Source organism: Rhinichthys klamathensis, unplaced genomic scaffold (assembly GCF_029890125.1).
Source record: "Rhinichthys klamathensis goyatoka isolate OS25496 unplaced genomic scaffold, OSU_Roscu_1.1 h1tg000554l_1, whole genome shotgun sequence".
Classification (NCBI taxonomy): Eukaryota; Metazoa; Chordata; class Actinopteri; order Cypriniformes; family Leuciscidae; genus Rhinichthys; species Rhinichthys klamathensis.
Window position 1 is genome coordinate 1726991 of NW_026607023.1, and position 17086 is coordinate 1744076.

Sequence of the window (17086 nt, forward strand, 5' to 3'; positions counted from 1 at the left end):
AAATTTAATCACATCTTATCCAAATGAAATATATATGTGCAATGAAGGGAGGGGTGTGTTTGTTTGGGTTGATTTCAAATACCAACAGTATTCAACAACGATTCTGAAAAATCGCATACTGCACATCTTTACTCTTTTCACACATCTTACTCTTTTTATTTGTATCTGTATTTGTATTTGCTGCTGTTGAATGCCTGAGCCCCACAACAAGCATTTCAATGTTCAAACTGTCACTGACATCTTGTGCATATGACAAATAAACTTGACACTTGAAACTAGATCTTTCTGATTATGCTGTGTTAGCCACTTGACAAAATAGTGTTGTCTCTGAGGCATGGTACGAACATGTTGCTCGCGGTAAAACAAGGGATTCAAACAACAATTCTGTGTTGAGCTATATAACAATGATTTAGTTTTCGGTCTATAGAAGTATCCAAACAGTTGCTCACCTGTCTTTTTAAACACAATATATTAAAAATTGGAAATCAAGGGTAGCACGGATATTGCGGATTACACTGGTTAAAATAGCTAATTTCTCTGGATTTAAACACTTGGAAACATTTGGGATAATGTAACATTGGATATTTTTAATTTAAAAATCTTACATATTGTGAGATTTGTTGTATGACTGGGTTTATTCTTTTTCTTACTATTGCTGCCAATTTGGAAACAAACAATAAGTAGCCTAGCTCTGAAATGTACATCTTAGCCATACACAAGTTTGCTGGGAAATAAGTGTTGCGATGGACCACCTGGAGCTCTAATTGAATACTGCTGGTTTATGGAAGGAGATGCTTCCAAAAGATCCAAAATCTTTGAATCTCATCAAAGATCATTAGGCACAGTCGTCTGATTGATAAGCATTTGTAACTCACAGGGAGTAAAAAAGGTTTAAAGGAAACGATTACTCATACTACATGTCAGTTGAACTGAATTGCAGTATAGCGTGAGTAATTTTGGCTGACATGAAAGAGCCTGCCTCACCGGTTTATGAGCGGTGTCATCTTTCTAGTGACCCCTCTACTCTAACTTTAGGTCAGACTTGTTGGGCTTGAGAATACAAGCGTTCTTGTGAGCTAAACATGGGGCCTGGTATTACAGTATTCTGAAACCCGAAACCCTTATTGCAATTGGTGTCGTTTTTAAATGGGTGTGAAGGTATTACTTGCAACAATGTATGTATTGCTCTGCTCCGAATAGCCTGTCAATCAGCTGACATACAGCTTAATGTGTTCATGCAGATGGGAGCTAAATATGGCAGCTTGCGGCATGTTGGCTAACCTGTCAGACAGTTCTGGTTACCTGAGAAGGTGTCAGGGATTTGTAATACCAAAAAGCAGATCATCAAAGCGGTAAACCAGCACAAATGAAGCTCTATCGGGAGAGTGAAATTGCTCTAACACTTGTTGATGATCAGTGGCACTATTCCGCCAATGATTATTAGCTGTCCTGAGCATCTCCTGCCAGATAATTAATGGTGTGTTAACCCTCAGATGGCGTCATGTTGAACGCTGGAATAGAACACATCTGAAAACACAAGGCATCATACACTTGCCGACTTTGGTTACAGAGGAAAACACTGGGCATGGGCATACACTTAACAGGGGCCCTATGAAATCAGTTTTATTAGAACTTTACTGGTTTCTGTTTTAATGTTTAAATTAAATTTCAGTAATCAATAATCGAAATCATGACATATTCTATAATTTAGCAACAATTTATCAAAATTTGAACACAATTATTATTTTAGGGCCCCGATGAAATCTGAAAACACTATTTCAACGGTTTGATTATATTTATATATCACATCATGGAACAAACGCGTGTAGAAACGTGCATCGTTGCATGACAAAAAAAAAAAAATTCTAAAATCGGCTCAAAAAAATTTCTGATGTCCTACGACTGGGAATTTTTTTTCTCCTCCTGTGAAATCTGTCAGCTCAAGTCTACAGACATGCTCCGACTCTCAGCAACAAGCGTCGACTTATCCAGACTGTAAATCGGGGCAGACATTTGGGTAAAAGTTGTCTAGGTATTCCAGACTTAAAATGGCAATGAGCTGGTCAAATCAGGGTTCTGGGTGAAACAAAAGTCCCAGAAATAGTTGCTGGATTTGCCAAAGCCATATAATCTTTGCAAGATATGTTTTGTTTGATGGAGTTACTTAAATTCCTTATATCCGTGTTTCTAGATTTGGAAAGATTTGTCCACAATGTCTAAATCCATTTTTGTTTTGTTTTTAGTACCACATTTGACGAAGACTGCTACACCATTATTTGAATTTAATTGAAGATTAGGATATAACTGATTTTAAATGTACCTTCTTTTGTCACTTGAGTTTTACGTGTTATCAGGTTCATGTTCCTTCCAGTTCAAGCATGCCCTTCTTAGCTAGGAGACAACATGCACCTTGCCCAGGGCTTCAGACTAACACTCGAGAGCAGTAGCACCGGTGCCACTAGTTTCTACAGATACTAATAATATTACGTTTATGTCTTGGAAATGCACATTTGACAGCAAAGCACTGAGCTTGAGTTGAGATGCAGATCAAATTAACTTTGATTAACAACAGAAATGTGTTTTAGAAATATTTTACTTATTAAATGTACCATTGTTTTTCTATAGCATCATACTGAACTGACGGACAGCTTCAGTCATTATAAAAGGAGAGCTCTTGCTTTGTGTAATTCAGTTGCAAGTTAAAGAAAAGTTTGTTTTTCGTGAGACTTTTTGACTTTTTCTACTTTATACTTTAGTACAAAAAAGTGCCAAATTTGACAATAAAATATTTCTTGATGATTTGATATTTTATAATAGTGACTTTTCTAATGTCTAAATATAAATCCAAAAGCAAAACTTGTGTAAAAATATATTCTGCCTAATAAGCCAATGATTGCTCCTCCTAGTCTTTTTTATTTTTAAATAAAAGTGTTTTGTTTGCCACGAAGTGTTAGTTTTCCTACATCTTGAGTTGAAACCTTTAATTATGGGAACAATCTTTGAAGGATGAACAAATAATGTTTTTGGTCATCACATTAAAATAACATTTAAATTGAATAATGGGATAATATTTAGACATTTGATAATATTCGAATTTGAAGTCTCTAAAGGTTGTACGAACCTTGAAAATATTATTTCTGCCACAATACCATGGTTACAGTTAATGTTTCTACATTAAATCCATTGTGGATGTCGGTTATTTGTGGACTGAAAAGCGTTCTATAAGTTGTTTGTTTCGCTCATGACACATTTCTCCCGATTTCCACGTCGACGCTGTTTATTTTGATATCTATCTATGGTTTATAACAGAATTCTGCACTGAGTTTGAATGCTTCTCACTAGATCTCGATTCAGTGTTATTAATACTGTGGCGAATTCAAACAGTTTCTCACTTGATCTCCCAGCTCTCGAGATCGAGATCGGCCCGAAATTAAATCTGTTCTGAGCTCGTGCTGCGCTTTCTTAGTAAACTTGTGTTTTTTATGTGTTTCTTTTGGTGCAAATTCATTTGTGACTTGGTAATAGCAGGCTACATTAAACTCAATATTAAATACTTTGTTAGGTGGCCACTTAATGTCCAATGTGAAATATGGGTCTTTTGTTGATTGTATTAGAAGAGCTATTTAATTTCATTTGAAATGCCTTCAACTTTTTTTCTTTGTATTCTTTTTTCCTCTTTGGCCAGGCCTGAAGTGAGCAGTTCCAATCCGTCCGGATCAGTCAAGCCCAGCGGAAACGGCCATAAGATCTGCTTGGTGTGCTCAGATGAGGCCTCTGGATGTCATTATGGTGTGCTCACCTGTGGCAGCTGCAAGGTTTTCTTCAAAAGAGCCGTAGAGGGTGAGCCTGCAGGACTTACACTTACTACGTCATCTTCCTTTTTGACGGCACTGGGCTGATAAATGCGTTGATTCTCATTTTATTATACAGTGAACAACAAACGAATTGCATGTAATCAGGTTGTCCTGTCGAATACATTTTGAATAGCGTACAATGGCTGATAAAATGATGGCATATGGACACTCAATTTAGTTTTGATGATTTTCGTCCATGTCTGTTAGGCCATCTATATGTTAAAAGTGTGATTTATTTTTGGAATGTACACAACATTTTTATTTATAGCACAAGGCCCATTGATATTTAATGCTCTAACCTCTAGTTTATATTGGAAAGACATCAAATAGTACGTAGCAAATGAGTTGCACAGACAATTGATGAAATTAAATGAGCATTTATTTTATGTATTATTTAATGAAAGTTAAATAATACAATCATTAATGATATTATTTTATATCGTCCGGTGAGTGTGCATTTAATATGTGTGCATTAATTCTGATATTGCAAGGTGTGGATTTATTATTGTGATCCTTTTGTAAATCACTCAATACAGCTTGTGTTTGAAAGCATGAGCATGATTCTATATTAAAATTTAATATAGAATTCATGACCTAGAAACAGTGGAGAATCTGAAATATTTCTCATTTACTCAGACTTCTGAACCACTGCTTTTTTCGCCTAATAGTCACCTACACTGTGTACTGAGCATGACCTTAATCTATATCGTTTGAGTAATTTCTGTGTGATCTACTCCATCAATCAGAGTTTCTGTAAACCTCAGTAGACAGATGATCGGGTTTGCCTCAATTAATCACAGGAAGAAAAAAAAACTGAAACATTGTCAAAGTGTGGTTTCCTGTGGAGGTGTTACCTTGAGATAAGATATTTCTTTAGAGTTGTAACACAGAATGTGTCTAGAAAAAGAGCATGCAGCAATAAGGCATGTGTGCTTGGCTACCTGACAAAATACCCTACTGTTTAAACACATGCTCCATCCGAATACTGAACTACAGGGCAGTGCACCTGCATAATATTCACTGCAATATCTACTCCTTTGGCTTTATCCACTATCCATTCTCTGAAGAGCACAAAATAGAGTTCCAAAAATAAAATACAATTCATTTTCTCCTCAAATTAGATTACTTATAAACCTTTCAGAACAGACCTTCCATGTACTCAGAGGTTGAAGTGATGGTGTTTCTGTGGAAGCTATGCACACAAGTCAAAGTCATTTCCGTTGCATTAAAAAAAAAACAACAGTGGAGAACTACATTACCCATAATCCTGAAGAAAAACCCATCAATTAGAAAAGCATTTGCATCTGAATTATAGACGGTAAAAAAAGATGGATGATGCACATTCACTATCTTCCATTGTAGAAAAGTGAAGCCACCAATGTCCCGATATGGCGCTGACATATTGCGCTGATTCGGAACCCGAGACTGCGCAGTAGTGAGCGTGAAGTGGAGCCTCGGTATCAGGTATCAGCCCACACTCCCGCAGAATCGACTAGTACAGTTTACTGCAGAACAACTCATAATGTTGATGTGAAATATGGAAATGTAAAAAAATAAAGGTAAAGGAAAATCCGAAATAAGTCCGTTGGTCCGGAGGAGGAACCTGCTGAAGCCGTATGAACCTGCTGAAGCCGTAGGAACCTGCTGAAGCCATAGGAACCTGCTGAAGCCGTATGAACCTGCTGAAGCCGTATGAACCTGCTGAAGCCGTATGAACCTGCTGAAGCCGTAGGAACCTGCTGAAGCCGTATGAACCTGCTGAAGCCGTATGAACCTGCTGAAGCCGTATGAACCTGCTGAAGCCGTAGGAACCTGCTGAAGCCGTAGGAACCTGCTGAAGCCGTATGAACCTGCTGAAGCCGTATGAACCTGCTGAAGCCGTAGGAACCTGCTGAAGCCGTAGGAACCTGCTGAAGCCGTATGAACCTGCTGAAGCCGTAGGAACCTGCTGAAGCCGTATGAACCTGCTGAAGCCGTAGGAACCTGCTGAAGCCGTAGGAACCTGCTGAAGCCGTATGAACCTGCTGAAGCCGTATGAACCTGCTGAAGCCGTAGGAACCTGCTGAAGCCGTATGAACCTGCTGAAGCCGTATGAACCTGCTGAAGCCGTATGAACCTGCTGAAGCCGTATGAACCTGCTGAAGCCGTAGGAACCTGCTGAAGCCGTATGAACCTGCTGAAGCCGTATGAACCTGCTGAAGCCGTATGAACCTGCTGAAGCCGTAGGAACCTGCTGAAGCCGTAGGAACCTGCTGAAGCCGTATGAACCTGCTGAAGCCGTATGAACCTGCTGAAGCCGTAGGAACCTGCTGAAGCCGTAGGAACCTGCTGAAGCCGTATGAACCTGCTGAAGCCGTAGGAACCTGCTGAAGCCGTATGAACCTGCTGAAGCCGTAGGAACCTGCTGAAGCCGTAGGAACCTGCTGAAGCCGTATGAACCTGCTGAAGCCGTATGAACCTGCTGAAGCCGTAGGAACCTGCTGAAGCCGTATGAACCTGCTGAAGCCGTAGGAACCTGCTGAAGCCGTAGGAACCTGCTGAAGCCGTAGGAACCTGCTGAAGCCGTAGGAACCTGCTGAAGCCGTATGAACCTGCTGAAGCCGTAGGAACCTGCTGAAGCCGTATGAACCTGCTGAAGCCGTAGGAACCTGCTGAAGCCGTAGGAACCTGCTGAAGCCGTATGAACCTGCTGAAGCCGTAGGAACCTGCTGAAGCCGTATGAACCTGCTGAAGCCGTATGAACCTGCTGAAGCCGTATGAACCTGCTGAAGCCGTAGGAACCTGCTGAAGCCGTAGGAACCTGCTGAAGCCGTATGAACCTGCTGAAGCCGTATGAACCTGCTGAAGCCGTATGAACCTGCTGAAGCCGTAGGAACCTGCTGAAGCCGTAGGAACCTGCTGAAGCCGTATGAACCTGCTGAAGCCGTATGAACCTGCTGAAGCCGTAGGAACCTGCTGAAGCCGTAGGAACCTGCTGAAGCCGTATGAACCTGCTGAAGCCGTAGGAACCTGCTGAAGCCGTATGAACCTGCTGAAGCCGTAGGAACCTGCTGAAGCCGTAGGAACCTGCTGAAGCCGTATGAACCTGCTGAAGCCGTATGAACCTGCTGAAGCCGTAGGAACCTGCTGAAGCCGTATGAACCTGCTGAAGCCGTAGGAACCTGCTGAAGCCGTAGGAACCTGCTGAAGCCGTAGGAACCTGCTGAAGCCGTAGGAACCTGCTGAAGCCGTATGAACCTGCTGAAGCCGTAGGAACCTGCTGAAGCCGTATGAACCTGCTGAAGCCGTAGGAACCTGCTGAAGCCGTAGGAACCTGCTGAAGCCGTAGGAACCTGCTGAAGCCGTATGAACCTGCTGAAGCCGTAGGAACCTGCTGAAGCCGTATGAACCTGCTGAAGCCGTATGAACCTGCTGAAGCCGTATGAACCTGCTGAAGCCGTATGAACCTGCTGAAGCCGTAGGAACCTGCTGAAGCCGTATGAACCTGCTGAAGCCGTATGAACCTGCTGAAGCCGTATGAACCTGCTGAAGCCGTAGGAACCTGCTGAAGCCGTAGGAACCTGCTGAAGCCGTATGAACCTGCTGAAGCCGTATGAACCTGCTGAAGCCGTAGGAACCTGCTGAAGCCGTATGAACCTGCTGAAGCCAACCTGCTGAAGCCGTATGAACCTGCTGAAGCCGTATGAACCTGCTGAAGCCGTAGGAACCTGCTGAAGCCGTAGGAACCTGCTGAAGCCGTAGGGATGGAGAGACAGAGTGCAGCGGAAGGTTTGCAAGTCCATGGCGCAGGCAGAGTGACGACTGAACCCGATGGAACCGTAAGGCAATGGAATGGAACCCGGTGGAGCCGTAAGGCCGAGGGTCTGGTGGAGCCAAGGGTGGGAGAGGCCAAGGAGGACCCGACAGGCCGTGGTGGAGCGTGGGGATCAGAGGCCGAGGCGGAGACGAGGGATCCTCTCGCTTGGTGAATGCACGACCCGAGGCTTCACAACAGCACAAGGCATCACATGGGACGATGAAGGGCTGCTGGTATCCAGCTGAGGCGGAGCTCATTCATCGCGGCGGGGCGGAAGCTCTCCGCCTGCAGGGGGGCTCTAGCAAAATCTCCAGGGTGGTGGGTGGTGGTGAGCTGGGCTCTGGGTCTGGCTGTAGTCTGGATCGAGGGTAGGTGCTCTCCAGGATGTCTACAGGATGATGGTAATTTGCCCTGATCCAACACAATGACTTGATGGTCTCGTCGTCAAAAGGAGCGCTGGCGGCGAGGCTGCAAAACTCCACTGTAAAGTCCATCATTTCCAGTCCTCTCCGGGCCAATACAGTCAATTTCGCTGCATAATCAATTGTGGGTCTGGTCTTCTGTCACGATGTGTTGCAACTTGCAGGCAAATACACAGATGATGGTGAAGTTTCATCACAAAGTTTTAATAATAATTCACATAGCCACAGAACAAAAGGTTGGTGCAAACACTCTTTACACAGTAGTGATGGGTGATTCATGAATGATCCGTTCATTGCGTCTGGCACATGACAAATGAACAAAAGACTCGGAAGGATGCATTATAATGATTTCTTCATTCAAAATATGATCAAGGTGGATGTGTTCGGGGAATTTGGCTGTTAAAAGTTTAACATTTAAAGCCGCTCAATCATGAACGAAATGACTCGAATAAAAATTCTTTCATTTTGATGAACGAGATAGAGCGATAGAGAGTCTGTAAAATGATCCGAACTCCCCATCACTATTACACAGGCGAGACCAGACACTAAACAAAAGAAAAGGAGGACCTCAAGTAGTAGTACAAACAAGGTAAATAAATGAAATACAGCAGAACTAAAATAATGAATCATTTCAGTAACCATGTTAAAACCATGTGGGTATCTTTCCCACCACTAAAGAGTGTTGGGAAAGTCAAACAAAGGAAACCAGAAAACTAAAGATACAGAAACTTAAAGTCCCTGAAAACGAAACTAAGATAAAAACAACGGTTGCACAGTATTAGCATTTAGTGTGACTAAAAGACTAGTTGTGTGGACACTCTTTGAAGGTGGTGGTTTTGTAAAACGACTGGTTTTGTGGCGAGAAGCCTCTGTTCTTTTTATGCAAAAATAACAGATATGAATGTGTCCTGCATAGAGGATTCTTCATATTGTAAAATTCATAGTTGTAGCTAAACTGAAATGATTAACTTTCGCTAACCAACATCATTTGTTGTCAAAGTGTCAGCATGAACTGAGCTGTGTTTTCAGCACTTGATACATTTATATCTGTTATTTTTGTTTTTCTTCCCTGATTTCTTCGGTTGCTCTGGCAATGGTGAAGGATGGAGAGCACGACAAAACACTGATGGTAAATAAATTCACTTTAAATAATGCTTTTGCTAACAGTCGCCCCACAATGCACCTGTGCTTAAATGCTTTTGTCTAATAATTCATAGTAGTAACACTGGTACAATGAAGCTCAATCCTTGGAGCGGGAAAAGAAATCACCCACAAGCACTGTCAGAAATGAATGGTTAGCTAGACTTATTTTTACCTTTTTTTATTCTATTAACCTTTATCAGGACATTTTTCATTCGAACCAAATAAAAACATGGGTAACACTTTATAATAACTACACGCTAATAATCATTAGTTAAGCATGAGTAAACAGTTAATTCATCATTCATAAAGCATTAATAGACATTAATAAGCAGTTTATAAATACAGCTATAAATGCTTTCTTCTTGATTTACAAGCATATCTATAATTTATTTAATAATTGTATTTTCATCCTTTATTAATGATCAATTTATTATTTCTAAATGATTAATTGCATTTTTTATAAACCAGTTATTTAAGAGTTTTCAGTGGTTCACAAGATTACTTAGAACGTGTAAGTAAATGATTAATAAACTATTTAAATGTACATTCATACATCTTATTATTCAGACATATAGTGATGGTTACTTAGTGTGTTAATAAGTGCTTTATTAACATGTATTTATGCAGTAATTCAGGGTTAATTCGGGTAGTTATAAAGTATTTAGTAGTGGTCAGTTAACTATGTTTGTGAGCTCATCTAAAGTGAGGACTATTCATGCCTTGTAAAGCATTTATAAAGGAGATTTAAAGGCTGTTAAATATTTCTATGTTGTGTATCACTGTGTTGTGTTTGTTACATTTTACTGTTTAGAAGATTGATGAGCCTTTAAATCTCCTTTTATAAATGCTTTACAAGGCATGAATAGTCCTCACTTTAGATTAGCTCACAAAATAGTTAACTGACCACTACTAAATGCTTTATAACTACCTGTATTTACTACATTTACTTACACTTTCTAAGTGATCTTATGAATAACTGACAACTCTTAAATAACTGGTTTATAAATAATGCTGTACTTCATTTAGAAATTATTAATTGATCATTAACAAAGTATGAAAATACAATTATTAAACGCATTATAGATATGCTTATAAATCAAGAAAAAAAGTGTTTATAGCTGTATTTATAAACTGCTTATTAATGTCTATTAATGCTTTATAAATGATGAATTAACTGTTTACTCATGCGTAACAAATGATTAATAGCATGCAGTTATTATAAAGTGTTACCAAAACGGTTTCTCCAATTATGTCAAACAACCTATTTTCATTATTGGCCATTATTATGGCTCAGTTATGGCCATTATGTGTAAAATCAATTCAGCATTAAATTCAAGTAGCTGACAATAATGCACATGATATCATAACACAATGAACACGTAAAATATATATTTGAAATAATTGGCGGGCACATGTGTTGTTTGATTACATCAATCTACTAACCTCTATGTTAAGTTTATGAATATTTTCTTAATGTTTGAATTTTTAAAAGTTAGCTAGAACAGCACTTGCCTCTGATACAGTTAATATTTATTTAGGACATATTTGTCACTATGTTATTCAACCCAAGTTGATTTCTGACCCTGCTCACAGGCATGTTAACTGCACTAGTTTTTAGTATCTAGTTTGCATTCTGATAATCATCATAGTTTGCACTTGACTTGACTTTGCTTGCATCACAGTTGGTGTATGAGTCCATTTGCATTGATCGGTTTTGTTGATGTGTCTTTACTATGACTAATGGGAAGACATTTGAGTCAGAGTGCTAAAGCCTGCTAAACATGTTTGGGGCATTATTGTTTTATTTGAACAGTTAATGAAAAGAGGACGTTGGGTGTCAAGCGGTGTTCTGGGAAATGAGGATAAAGCTAAATTGTCTTTTGATCACTTTTCCTCATCTATTTAGTTGAAAGGCAGACAGAAATGGATTTCCAAGCTCTATTTATCAGGTGAAAAATAAGCTTAAATAAAAAATATGCTTAATCGAAGATATATTATGTAAAGTTTTCTCAATCTTCTCTATGCAGATGTAATGTAAATATAATTGTCACTACTTGCATTTCCATGCATGGTTCCCAAAATGTTTTGGGAATGTTAGTTTTTATAAAAATAATCTTTTTTTTTTATAAAGCGCCTTTCCCAAGTTCAAGGTCGTTGTACACAAACACAGCATCAAACATATGTATCATATAGTACATGCATATACACATACAAATAGGTAGTAACTAAACAGCAGAGCACTGTTCATTATTAAATATAATGTAAAAATAACAATTAGAGAACATTATGTTTAGCTTCTAATTAGGTTGTCACACAAAATCCTCCCTGCAATGTTATAGTTAGAGAGAAATAGAACAAAGAGACACAGAAACTGTTTTTAAATAGCAGCATATACTTGGCAATTGGATGCTTTGAAATGCTTCAAAATGAACAATTCTGTAAGTTGGGTCTCTACAGACTGTTGGATGGCATGTTCTCCACACCAAATGGAGGGATCCTCAAAGGGCTGAGTGCTTGGCAGTAGATTGGTAGAGGTGGCGTTTGATTATTCATCTGTTTTGGCGTACAAGTCTGTAATAATTCCAAGCATGTCTGACTTAAAGCTTTCAGAAGTTTGTAGAAATGAATAAAGATGTGACTGTTATGTTCTCATAATGTGTACAGCATGTGCCGGAATGGCTTTTTACAGGGATGCTTCAACCAGTTCTAGGAGCTACCCACCAGGGTGGTTCCCCGAGAACTAATGGTTCCCTTAGGAACGTTTTCCTGGTTGCATTCGCACTGCCAGTAGGAACTCTGAAGTGACGTAAGCCGCGCTCGTTGTTGTGACTTTTATTTTTACAGCGCGGCGGACCTTTATTTTGACAGTGCTGAGAACGCCAGCCAGAGCCTGAGCAAACAAACAGTGCTCGCATTCTCAGTGTTCAATAGTTTACAATCTGTCTAACAGTCCTGTCTAATACGTTATTAAATAGAACTGTTTTACATAGAAAGTAGACAGTAATGAAAAGTTATTAGCGAATGCCGTGTGGTTGATGTCCAGTGTTTGCTAGCTGAGCGGAAATACATAATCATGTTTGGCTTGATTCCCTCAAAGTTGCGTTGGATTTTTCTTCATAGGTAAAGGTTAAGAGGTCCATCTATCACTGTTTTCCATGTTCGTAGAGTTCATTTCTGGAGTAAATATATAGGCTATAATCTGTGTGATTAATCACAGCTTTTTAAAAAATGGTGGGTACCGGTGTTTCGCGTGCGTTCGGCCAATCAGCGCACACTAACTTCACGGATAGTTCCTATAGTGCTGGTTTAGACCCGACTCTGAAGTACGAGTTAGTTCCTCCAAAAGGAGTTCCTAGAACTAAAATCGTTACTAGTTCCTGCGGTGCGAACACGCCAAAATCCGGGAACTTCCGCCAATAGTTCTAGTCAAGTCACCTTTATTTATATAGCGCTTTTTACAATACAGATTGTTTCAAAGCAGCTTTACAGAGATAACAGGAAAATAATGTTGTAATAATATTGTTAAATATAAAATTAAATGTCCCCAACTAAGTAAGCAAAACGCGAAGAAAGGCGACAGTGGCAAGGAACCAAAACTCCCATCAGTTCTAGAAACTATGAAAAGGTTCCTCCGGTGCGAAAGCCCCTTTAGTTACTTTTACTTTTACTTTTAAGACACTTAATCGGTGTGTCACTTTTCCTGATTGTTGCTGATTCTACAGGGAAATAAGTTCAATCTACAGAACTATGGATTCAGTCATCACTTTACTGGGGGGGGCGTGGGGGGGGGGTGATGCTATAACCCCAAACACCAGAGGCGCTCATTGCAATTGTAATTCTTTTTTTCCAGGGCAGCACAACTATCTCTGCGCTGGAAGAAATGATTGCATTATCGACAAGATAAGGAGGAAAAACTGCCCGGCATGCCGCTTCCGCAAGTGTCTTCAGGCCGGCATGAATCTGGAAGGTGAGGATGCTCTGATGGATTGATGAGCGGTTGTCATGTGGCTCACTTGAGTGATTTATATGACCTTTATATGCCACAGCACAGGAGCGCAAACCAGCAAGTTACTAGGAGTGACATTTGTGAGGAGTTTCTCAAAAATGATAGATTTCGATTGAACCGCTTTGAAGGGAAAAACTCAATTTTAATATGGTACACTTTTCGCATCAATGATCGAGAAATGTCAACTGTACAAATGTCATCAAATAATCCAGTTCCAGTATTTCTTTGAAACAAATACGCTTTTTTTTTTTCAGTGCACGTCCTTAAGTAGGTGGTAGAAAACACGGTGAGACCAAAGACTGTTTGTGCAGATTTTTCTTTCATGCGCAAAAGATGAAGGAAGTTCTCAAATGGCCAGAAAGCTTTAAGAAGGCAGCAGTGCCTCATTGACAGCGTGCTGATGTACTTCACAGATATTGGACAGGATTCATCCATCTCTGTGCAAGCCTTTAAAATTATGGGTGACTTATTTGCGTGAAGCACCGAAACAGGAGAAAAAAAAGACCTTGATGCAGGAGCTGCTAACTAAATCTGGGGTTGTAGAGAGGCTTTTAGTTGCCATAGAAACATTTATGGCAGAAAATTTAGAAAGTGGGACAAAATGACATTGTGCTTGATGGTAAGCTCACAATCAACAACTGCGATTTTCCGAGAGAAAACCTTCAAGAGGCGTTCGCACATCAAAACACACAGGCGTTCATGTCTCTTTTTATATAGTCTATGTGCTAAAATTTGAAAGATTCACTGGAATATTCCTTCATATAGGAACTCCATAATTGTATGAATTCACAATAAATGACTAAAAAGCACATGCTAATTCTTATTTTGTGGTAGTCATTACGTCACTTGAGAACATTGTCTTTAATATAGAACATTAGAATCTGGATTTGTTGATTTTAATTAGCTTTTTGGACAGAGGGCTTCTGCTTTTGGTTTCATGACGTTCATTTATATGTGTGTATATATAGTATACAGTATATATATATATATAAATATATATATATATATATATATATATATATATATATATATATATATATACAGTATATATACATATATGTTGTTCAGATATGTTTATATAAAAAAAATTCTGCAATGAATATGTTCTTAGTTTAAATCATACATTATTATAATATTTTTGTTGTCCAATATGCCCAAAGGACAGTTCTTTATTTACCTGTGGTTGCCAAAAAGTTATTTTATCAGACCCAATTTCAATAACAACGTCAAAATCCATTCCGATTTCGACATTTCAGCCACTGATAGCAGTTATTAATGCAGTTATGGAGAGAGAGAGAAAGAGATTAAGCGTATGTGAATTACTGTGAGTCTCTGTGTGCGTCTCTCAACGGTGTCATACTAAAAGCGAAACTGTACGTTCATCTGCTCCAAGAACAGGATCGTTATTACTTTGCCAAGTGTGTGTGTACTGTATGTGTGTGTGTGTGTTTGAGTGGGAGAGAGAGCGGGTGAAAGAGAGTATGCTTTCCGTACATAGTAAAACTTAATTTTGTTGCAAAAAAACATGGAAATAATTTGACGGTTTTATCCTATTGTTTTACGATATTTATTTATTTGGTCAGTGTTGTTGTGTTGTGTTTTTTAAAAATTTTTTTTTTATTGCTGTTTCGAAATAACTGGAATCATTTGGCGAAGTGATATGGAACTGTAATGTGGTCAAGACCTGGCTGGAACTACTTTAGCCATGCGTTTCCCTGAAAATAATTGCACACCTTAGAGCGTTCGTCAACCAATCAGATTCAAGCATTCAACAGCCTCGTAGTATAAATAATATTGTTGGATACAACTTTTGATTTTAATGATTTAAATGCTTAAACTTGAAATGAACATAAGATTAATAGAGTTAATGCTTAAAAGTATTTGTCATTGCAAGTTCATGTTAACTAATGGAACCTTATTGTAAATAAATTTGACTCGACGTGCACAGGAAATTTACTTTGTACTTGAAGGTTTTACCATATGATTTTTTTTTTTTACTTGTTTTGAAGATGCAAATGTTTTTCAGCAATGATTGTTCTTAGAACTAGCACATGTGGTTTAAACTAGATCTTTCATCTTTGAGATCAGTGTCACTGAATCATTTGCAAAACCTGAACAGCAACAGAATATATGAGAATGAATTTCCCAAAGGCTGTATCAAGATAAAAGATAAAAGTATTTAGTCATGTAGGTGTCTGCACTTAAATCCCAAGAATCGATCTTTCAGTCTGTGTTGTTTCCAGTTAATGAATGAACAAAGCTTCGTATCGCGCCTTCAATCCAATATATCGCAATAAGCTTTGTGCTACGCTACTTCTGGTATAAAACAAAGTCTCAGCTTTCAAATTCTGTCATTTTTATTGTGAAATTCAAACAATTTTGGCGCTCTTTAATGTGGCGCGTACACATTGCATAGCAGTTTAAGCGAAGCGGCAGAACGGAGCTCACGTGAACAAATCATCTCTTCCGCATTACTACTAGTTACAGCAACAACAAAAAATAACATGAATGGACATCAAAAGGTATGTTAAAAGATACAGTGCAACTTACATAAATCCGTATTATGTCTCATGTAATCGCGCAATCAGTGTTTCAATCACGAAAGTCATCAATAAAACAGATTGTAAGCAATGCATTGGCTGCATTCATACCATGTTGTAATTATCGTAAATAAAGCTCTGTATTAGCCTGGCAAGCCAGACCTACATCAAGATGTTAAGTCTGGGAACTTACAATTGGCATACCTCAATCCGAGGGGCGGGATAAACTGTTGTCTTTCAATATCCCTCGGCACGCAATAGGACCGCGCTACAACCAACCAGAGCAACGAACGGCTGTGGCTGTGTGAGTCCCATGCGTTTTCCCACCAGCGGAGCTAGTTGATATATTAATCTTTTGCCGTATCCGATCGTCAAAACTCATCTCAAAACACATCTTCCTTTTTTAAGAATGACTTAAGTTACGTTCTCTTAACTCCAAGTCATCCAGAGTCGCGGCCAAATCCGATTCGAAAGACCGCTGTTCGCCAGCAGCATCTTCTTTGTTTTCAAGTAACGTTAGCAGGGAAATCACCTATGGAAATCACGCGGAACCGTCACATCTCTGCCGTCATTGTTAAGCCCGCCCACCAACTCTATACTCGATGTGATTGGCCTGACCAGAGTTTGGTTTTTCCAGCTCGAAAAGCCAACGGAGAGTTGCTAGACCACACTTTGCTGCAAAATAATTTTTGCTGCCGCTAGGGTGCGTCTAGATTTCTAGGCTAGCTCTGTATGCTTTTGAATCGCTCTCGCGGTACTCGAGTCGAACGCATCTTAAATCTGCAGTGATCAGGTGGTACAGCGGCCGCGCGGCACGATTCATTGCTCTCGGAAAACTACGAGTTTACACGTTGTAATTACAAGTTCTACAAGCACGTGAAGGCTTTTTACAGTTCAGAATCGCTACGGTAATTACGACATGGAGTGAGTGCACCTAATGTCATGTAACGTCACATTTTCCTCAGGAAAGCCATTCAATGTCCAAAAACTCATTAATCAGCTAGAAAAAAATGAGCATAGAGAGGAGCATTTTGCTAAATATATATATTATATTGCATATACGTTGTATTTTTACTTAACCTGTTCTTTAATATTTAATTGTGTTTGAATACATTCTTCAGCCAACATTTAAATGTTTACTAAGTTCATAAATGAGTAGAAACCTAATTATGTCAATAAAAATGTATTATTAAACGTTGTTATAAAAAACGTCCTTATGTGTTAATGTACAGTAAGTATACAAATCAATTAATTTTAACCTTTAATATTATAGTGATGTACCAACTGGGTTTCCTGTATAGTTTACAGCATTAGTTGGGAGATAT

At 39.2% G+C, this 17086-nt stretch overlaps 1 protein-coding gene across 2 annotated transcripts in view; it reads left to right on the forward strand.

The window, feature by feature from the left end:
- Positions 1-17086, forward strand: part of LOC130073590 (glucocorticoid receptor-like) — a 75696-nt gene that overhangs the window by 47148 nt on the left and 11462 nt on the right. Inside the window, exons 3-5 of one of the 2 annotated variants that reach the window (XM_056239098.1) lie at positions 3686-3840; positions 9175-9201; positions 13066-13182. In XM_056239098.1, the coding sequence (XP_056095073.1) occupies positions 3686-3840; positions 9175-9201; positions 13066-13182 (299 nt within the window). The remainder of the gene's footprint in view (positions 1-3685; positions 3841-9174; positions 9202-13065; positions 13183-17086) is intronic. The other variant, XM_056239099.1, reaches the window with a different exon arrangement.